General features: G+C 46.2%; 1 protein-coding gene across 3 annotated transcripts in view; it reads left to right on the top strand.

The window, feature by feature from the left end:
- The window catches only part of PLAG1 (PLAG1 zinc finger), a 44,578-nt gene extending 37,211 nt beyond the window's left edge, over window positions 1-7,367 (top strand). For 2 of the 3 annotated variants that reach the window (XM_054179387.1, XM_054179380.1), the window contains 3 exons: window positions 1,077-1,176; window positions 4,870-5,228; window positions 5,894-7,367. In XM_054179387.1, the coding sequence (XP_054035362.1) occupies window positions 4,987-5,228; window positions 5,894-7,157 (1,506 nt within the window). In that variant the 5' untranslated portion in view covers window positions 1,077-1,176; window positions 4,870-4,986 and the 3' untranslated portion in view covers window positions 7,158-7,367. The remainder of the gene's footprint in view (window positions 1-1,076; window positions 1,177-4,869; window positions 5,229-5,893) is intronic. The other variant, XM_054179395.1, reaches the window with a different exon arrangement.
- The last annotated feature ends 1,101 nt before the right edge of the window (window positions 7,368-8,468 follow it).

Genomic DNA, 8,468 nt, shown 5'->3' on the forward strand with positions numbered 1-8,468 from the left:
GGTTGCTCTGAGGCATTTTTGCCTTTGCTAGGTGTCCAGGGACACTGGTTTGCTGATGGTCATGCTTACCAGCAGAGGAGGTTGGGGCTGTGCAAAGCCAAACTCGGTACCAAAAGGAAGAATAATTCACTGTTTGGGAAGGGAAAGTGGTTTGTGCGGAGGGTGAAGGGGGGGAAATGTTACATTACTCCAGAGCTCCTGCCAAGTGCCTTCAGCCTGTGGTGCCGTGGGGGGGGGGTTATGTTCACCCTTACAGAACTGGAAGAGTTGGAGGGGATAAACCTCCCTGTTCCACTGAGGGCCTGTACCCGTGTCATCCAGGAGGCCTTCTAGCAAGAAAAGGAAGACGTGCTACGCATCTGCGGAAGGATGGTGGCAAGGAAAAGGGAGATAAAAGGGAAATTCCAGAAAGGCCCTCTGGATTTGCTCAGGCACACCAAGACTTGCCCTCTATTGGGATTTACCTGTAGCATGTACATCATTAAGAGGCTTTATTATTTTTAATTTATTTTTTTTTTCCCTTACATTAATTTTATTTTCCTTTGCAGGTCACCTTTTAAGCTGCTATTTCCTGTCTAATTAAGCAGAATGAAGGCATTAGGTTCTAGTAAAGTTGGGCCTAATCCAGAAATCCTCTCTTATTCAGTCCTTTCTGAGTAAGAAACCCAAGGCCGAGCCCAGCGTCTGACATGTTTCGCTGTTATTTCTGAATGATTTGTGGTCTGTGGATTTTCCTGTGTTTCATTTTCAACTTTATATCGACAGCTCCTTTGCCTTTTGTCTCATTTTGTCTCTTCACTTGTCACTGTCCAGCCTAGTGTTAGTTGAAATGCTGTAAGTATCCTGCCAACTGAAGTGCACACTTGTTGCTGGTAACGCAAGAAACGATCGAGCCCCTCCGGTTTGTCATTAACAGTCCGTAATGTTCTGTGCATGGGTTGGATCTGTCCCTTTTAACTTCTCCTTTCCAATTTCTTTCCAACCCCCCCCCCACCCCCCCAGTCTTGCCACATCCCAGCCTCTCTGAGCATACTGGTTTTGCTGGAGTCTAGTCCGTTCTTCCTTTTGTTTTTCAGACCAGTAAAAATGGGAAGTACTGGATTCTGGTTTCCTCCAAGAAGAGTCAGCGGAACTGGTTAAGACCAAAATCTGAGGACTTTAGTGGGCAAACATCAGGTGTGCATTGAGCAGAAGCTGTTTTAATCCTTCTTTAAGTATATGCTTCTTTAAAAGTAGTAGTATAAATTTGAGCTTTTGTGTAATGTGTTTGCTATATTTGCTGCTGCATATAATCATTCATCCTGCAGTTGTGAAAGCACCAGTAAGAGTGAGGATTTTAAGTGATAATGTGTTGAGACACAAACAGGCAATATTACTCATAAAACTCTTTCAGCTGGTCTTTGGAAAGTGTAATATTTGAGGATCAGTGGTTTTGAAAGTTTAATCTCCATTGCTCAGTCTATATATCCACAAGAAAAGAAAAAAAAAAAAAAGGTGATTATTTGCTATTCAGAGATCAATACAAAAGTTCTTAATTGCCTCATCTGTTAGAAATGGTACTGAGGGGATAGTGCATACTTGTTTCTTAATAGAGCACTGTCATTCTCAGAGAGTGGATCCACACAATGTTTGTTCTAATGATGCAATTTGAAGGACACATAAAAGCTGTTCAAAGTCAGCTTTATTAGTTTTGGTCAGAGAGGAGCAAAACCTGATTCTTCATCTGTGTGAATGTTCTGAGTTTCTCCTGGCACAGTAGCTAGCTTAGCTGAAGTTTTGGAGATGACAGTAATGTTCTGTTGGCCCATGAATAGGATGGCCTCCAGCCTGAGGTGTGATCTTTGCATTGAGTAAAGGAGTGAGAAGGTGTCAGAGTTGTTAATTTAACAGTTAAGCCTCCTATGCTGTTCCACAAGCACTGCTTTGGGCTTCACATCAGACTCTGCATATCACCCTTCTGCATGGCCTAACGTGCTGCATCTCCCCAGCCTGATGCATGCTCTGTACCTCCCCACCTGCTCCCAGCATTGCCAGCTCATCCCTATCCCTGTGTCCTTAGCTATTCCCAATGGCTTTGCAGCGCTTCCTGCACCTCCTGGGCCTTTTAGTCCCATCCTAGTCCTGCCTGTCATCCCTCCCTATGTCCTGCCAGCAGTGCCTGCTTCCCTGGCCACCATCTGGGCACAGAGGCTAATTGCTACTGAGCTCTGGTCCCAGCATGGTCACATTAACCACACTCTAACCCTTGCAGCAGGCTGTGGAGGCAGGTAGCTGCCCTGCTTTTTGCTGCTAATGCTGCCCTGTTTTGGGCTAGGTGTGGATTTGGCCCCACTCTTACCCCACTGAGACTGCAGTGAGGGCCACAGCTGCTGGCTGTGCATGGAGGGTCTCATACAGGTGCCTATGGTATAGGTCATGCCCTAAGTGTAGATCAGGTTGGACATCTTACTCCCTCCCCCCAACCCCAAACTTCATTTGTCAGGAGAGATTAGGCTGAAGAAGGATTTCCTTCTTTATTCAGGCCAGTATGCAGAGTGTGTTCATTTACAGGAAAGCAAAATGAATTTTATTACCAGATTCTGATTAAAGTGTATATTGAGAGAAATCTTGAAATCCACAAATACAGCACAACTTTGACACACAATCAGACCCTCCTTTTGGTCACATTGGTGGCTTTGTTGAAGTCCATTTCAGCCATTGTGGGAAATTACTGCTCCCAAGTCTCCAAACAACTATTTTGGCTTGTTTTTTATTTCACTTAAGAACTAGATAGTTGATTTAGGAGACAGAAAATAACATGAAGCTGATACTTTGAAGACCTGAGTCTTATTCCACTCGTGGAACTGATGTCCCCAGGCTTTGTCCTGTGAGTGGGAATGAGCCTGAGACAAATCTGAACTCATAAGTCCTTAAAGAAACTCTTTTCTGTCACTGGGCATCTTTAGAGAGGTTAGCAGTTCCACATCACATTCAGGGGAGTAAAGGTGGCTTCACAAAACTCCTTGCTTAAAGCAGGTAGCCCAGTTTAACCTGCCATTCAAGGACTTCAGGGTTGAAAGCCAGCAGATGTCTGTCTTGGTGTGCCACTGCTTCTCTCCTCTTGTAAAGACAAGGGAGTCGTTCTAGGGAGGAGGGAGGAAGAGGCATCGCCAGAGGCATACTCTGTGTGCACATTTCAAATGGAGATTTCAGCCTGAAGGTTTCATAAAACACATACATTACAGAGGTGCATCCTCCTCACCCCCTCCCTGCCCCTGCTGCCCTGCACTGACAGAGCACAGACCTTCCTTCCTTCTCTCTCTCTCTTCCGAGGCCACGCTGGGGCTCGTGCAGTTTTGGCCCATCACACCTGGGCTCTGCTCTCCCCTCTGGAGTGAGCGCTTGGCTCCCTCCATCTCTGCTCAGCTTCGGGTGCAGAGAGGAGAGCTGAGCCCGGGAGCCACCCAGCCTCCCCTCACTGCCAGCAGGGATGAGTCCCTTTGGATTACCGAGGGGGTGGTGTTAGACCGGGGAGCAGCTGCAGCCTGGTGCTTCCTGCCCTGTTCCCAGCCACCCAGCTCCACCTGTCCCAGCAGCTGCTGGCTTCCCCTGCTCCGCTGCTGGGGGCTGTGGGGGCAAGCTGGCCGCTGAGCCCCAGCCTCGGCGCTGCCCTGCCCAGCTACCTCTTGGGTGGCTGCCCCAGCAGAGGCTGGAGTGGACAGCAGCCGTGACAGCAGGGTAGGGGCTTGGTGTGCCGCTTTTGAGGGAGAAAGGCCACGTTTTGGGTCTTTCCAGCCCTGCCAAAGGCTTGTGTTGAGTGCCAGCCTCCTGCCCTCCTCCTCTTTGCCCCTGCTGCTGCAGAGCTCTCGCTCAAGCCTTCCTGCATCGTGTAGCACTGGGCTTTGGTATCTCTAGTAGCAACTGCTCTGCTGATGAGAAAAAGCTGTCAGCTACCCCTGACAAAGGAGGGCTGTTGAGTGCCCTGTAATGGCGGGCGCCCAGTTGCTGCTAGATGTTACCAGATGACAAATTTGAAGCTGTTCTGTCACAAGTCAGACACGAGCATCAGGCACCCTCTTTAGCTGAAAGCCTCTGGTTTAGCTCACAGGTTGCAAGGCCCCAGCAGGGCTAAGAGCCTCCATCCTGACCTAACCAAAATCTGAAGGCTTGCAGCCCCTACCTCTGGCAGGTTAGCATGAGGAGGGTAGGGGTCTCCAGCACTGGGTTGATAAAACACCGATCTATTTAAAAATATACCCCTAGGACTTCTGTCCTTAACACCTCAAGTCTCTGTTAGCAGAGGGTAGGCTTACAGCAGGATGTCAGCTGGCATTGGCAATCATTGTGTGCATTTTACTAGAGAAGATGTGCAGGAACCACAGCGTGGAGGCACAGGCAGGAACGTGAGCTTTGCCCCCTCCTCCCCTCCCCCCAAGGCTGCCAGCATGGGCACCGCCACTTCTCACGCAGGTCTTCAAACGTTTTGAGGCTTCCAGGTTTTCACTTTGCTAACCCTGTGTGCGTGTGTGCGTGTGTGTCTGTGCAAACACCACAGGTGGGGATTGAGTTCCTTTGAAATCCGAAGCTGTCTGGGTAGGTCGGCCCTTTGCCTGCTGCCTCCCATAACCTGAGAGAAACTGTTCTCCATCAGTGCTTGAGGGGGGAAGGTTGTGAGGTGTGATTTCAGGGCATATGTGGATCTGTTCATCCTGAGCAATGCGTTTTAAAAGAGTTGCAGCAAAACAGTGTAAAGAAACCTGCAGGTATTACATTAGACCAGCTGAACCTAATTTTATTTTTAAGTTTTATTCAGAAGCATCACATAGCAAGTAAAAACTTCACATTCTAAGTTTAGTTACAAACTAGTTGTTTCTTATTTTTTTTTTCCAGTCCCCTTTTGCTTTCTTTTACGACCACATGAAACTTGAGAAGCCATCTAAAGCTAAATCATTTAGTGGAGTTGGGCAATTCCCAAGTGTCCAACAAGAAGGCCTGGTTTAGGCTGCGATGGCCACTGTCATTCCTGGTGATTTGTCAGAAGTAAGAGATACCCAGAAAGTCCCTTCAGGGAAACGTAAGCGTGGTGAAACCAAACCAAGAAAAAACTTCCCTTGCCAACTGTGTGACAAGGCCTTTAACAGTGTTGAGAAATTAAAGGTTCACTCATACTCTCACACAGGAGAGAGGCCCTACAAGTGCACACAACAAGACTGCACCAAGGCCTTTGTTTCTAAGTACAAATTACTAAGGTATTAAACTCTATTTATCTTTCAGATTCTATTATCTATTTTTTTTTATGTTGGCCGTGTAAAAGTATTATATTTGTGTACGCCTTCAGCCGATCGCAGAGAGGATGTGTTAATTAAAGTAGCCACGGGATTGTTTCTAGCCTTTCTAAATCACCTAAGTTTGCAAGCTGCTGATGTCTTTTGATTTCGTTTCTTCGTTTGTTTTTTTTCCTGCTTCTTTTTTTTTGTTTGTTTTCCTGTTCGTTCGTTTGTTGTTTTCTTTCATTTCTTACTTCTAATGAGCGTAGAGTTTGCGTTTGTGTAAGGAATTGTCACGAGAGAGAGAGAGAGAGAAAGAAAAAGAAAGTATGGACTGAAAATTTTGTTGGCTATGGACTTTTACACCAGTACTTTCATACTTGCCCTTATTACCCCCTGTTACAGTAGCTAAAACCCACCCAAAAGCTAAAGTGTGGCGTTTTAAGAGGCATGGCTCGCGGTTGGCTACATTTAAATGTGTCACACTGTGTTTCTAGTGCTGCGCTTTCAGTTAAAAGAAAAGACAAAGGTTGTGTTGCACAGCAGCCCTTAGCGTAGTGTTTAGTTGCCATTAAACCCCAGAGAGATATGAGCACGCGTGTCTTTTGGTCAAAATAACTACTTACAGAATATATCTGTGTTTAAAGGCATATGGCTACTCACTCTCCTGAGAAAACCCACAAGTGTAATTATTGTGAGAAAATGTTTCACCGCAAAGACCACCTAAAGAATCACCTACACACACACAATCCCAACAAAGAGGCCTTTAAGTGCGAAGAATGTGGCAAGAACTACAACACCAAGCTGGGGTTCAAACGGCACCTGGCTTTGCACGCTGCGACGAGCGGTGACCTCACCTGTAAGGTATGTTTGCAGACTTTTGAGAGCACGGGGGTGCTGCTGGAGCACCTGAAAACGCACGCAGGCAAGTCGTCGGGTGGGGTGAAGGAGAAGAAGCACCAGTGTGAACACTGTGACCGTCGGTTCTACACCCGCAAGGATGTCCGCAGACACATGGTAGTGCACACTGGAAGAAAGGACTTCCTCTGTCAGTACTGTGCACAGAGATTCGGGCGGAAGGACCACCTCACGCGCCACATGAAGAAAAGTCACAACCAGGAACTGTTGAAGGTCAAAACAGAGCCAATGGACCTTCTAGATCCCTTTACCTGCAACGTTTCTGTGCCTATTAAGGATGAGCTGCTTCCGGTGATGTCTTTACCTTCCAGTGAACTGACATCAAAGCCATTTACAAACACTTTGCAATTGAATCTCTACAACACTCAGATCCAGTCCATGCAGAGTTCTGCATCTGCACACCAAATGGTTGCCACATCGTTACCATTGGGAATGCCTTGCCCCATAGACATGGAGTCTGTCCACCCTTCTCACCAGCTCTCGTTGAAATACCCACTCGGTACTACCTCATACGCAATTTCTATGCCTGAAAAAGAACAGCCATTGAAAGGGGAAATCGAAAGTTACTTAATGGAGTTGCAAAGTGGTATGCCTTCTTCATCCCAGGATTCTCAAGCCTCTTCATCAAAGCTAGGCCTGGATCCACAAGTAGGGCCACTAGATGATGGGTCTGGGGAGGTTTCCCTTTCCAAGGGCTCCGTTCCTATTAGCGAACCTCTGAACACCCCGTCGTTGGACTTCTCTCAGCTCTTCAACTTCATCCCCGTCAACGGCCCTCCCTACAACCCTTCCGTGTCGGTGGGAAACCTCGGAATGAGTTACACGCAAGAGGAGGCACATTCTTCTATGACTCAGCTTCCACCACAAACCCAGGATCCACAAGATCCTAGCAATAGTATAGGTCTTGGGTCTCTGCACTCGTTGTCAGCAGCTTTCACGAGCAGTCTAAGCACAACCACCACCCTACCACGATTTCATCAAGCTTTCCAATAGGATGTACAAAGCTGGCTTGTTGCTGTCTATTTGTAGAAAATGCCTTAGGTGACCATTTTTAACTTAGTGCCTACAAGAAGACAATTATGAATTCTCTGCTTTTGTACAGTACCAATCTCATGAAGCCAGTAAGAAATCTAAATTAACTTTTTACAAAACGTTTTGAAAGTGTTTTTATTCGCAGCTGTGTTTACTTTGTTGGTTGTTTGGTTGGGGTTGTTTTTTGGGGGGTTGGGTGGGTTTGGTTGGGCTTTTTTGTTTGTTAGGGGATTTTTTTGGTGGTTGTTTGTTTGTTTGGGTTTGGTTTTTTTTTTCCCCCCAAGTCTCATTGTATTGTTTTCGTTTCTTCACTGCCAAGTGACACGTTTAAAATGTTCAGTGGAAAGTTATCCCAAGCAGAGCTCTTTCTGTTTCGTTTTAAAACCTTTTCAACCACATCAGCTATCCTGTTTGGGTGGTGTCAGTGGTAGGGCTGCCACTTTCACCTCTGGAGGTCCCTTCCCACCCATATCACAGAACTGTCAGGGTTGGAAGGGACCTCAAGGATCATCCAGTTCCAACTCCCCTGCCATGGGCAGGCACACCTCACACTAGATCAGGTTGCCCAGAGCCACATCCAGCCTGGATGTGGAACCATCTTGCAAAGAATCCAATATCACAAATCATAGAACCACAAAATGCTTTAGGTTGGAAAGCACCTATCAAGGTCATCTAGTCCAACCCCACACACAAAGATGAGCAGGGACTAGATCAGGTTAAAGATTCCTGAAGATGTGGAGGGGGGAAAAACAAAGAAAAAGTTTCTCTAGTCCATTTCCTCCCAAATCCTCCTCCCAGACGGTGACACTTCTGAGCTGTTCTAGGGTGACACGTTGACATTTTATAAATAAAATGTAAGACTTCAGATTTTTTTCTGAAACTTCTGTGTGTGTATATATGGAAGCCCATATCTACACACGTACATGGAGCATTTTGACTTGTATTGAAGTCACTATAAAAGGTGTTAAGAGCGTTGCCACTTGCTGGCTTAAATTTTTTCTTTATGTTTTGTGGACAAGATAACAAAAGAGAGAGAGAGATTGAAAAATAAGAATAAATTCAGTTGAATTCTTTCAAACCATGGCTGAAACAGAATTTTAACAGAGAATCTCTGCTTGCCTGAATGACAAATGTTTCAAGTTGAATTTGGAACTGTGTTGTTGTTGTTGTTGTGCTTTCATGACTCTGGTAGAGGGAAACAGGCAGAAAGGAATGGCTGACCTTGAAACACAGAAGTGTTGTAGTCATGCAGCAGATTTTTGTCACAGTTGT

This window comes from Dryobates pubescens, chromosome 3 (genome assembly GCF_014839835.1).
Source record: "Dryobates pubescens isolate bDryPub1 chromosome 3, bDryPub1.pri, whole genome shotgun sequence".
NCBI lineage: Eukaryota > Metazoa > Chordata > Aves > Piciformes > Picidae > Dryobates > Dryobates pubescens.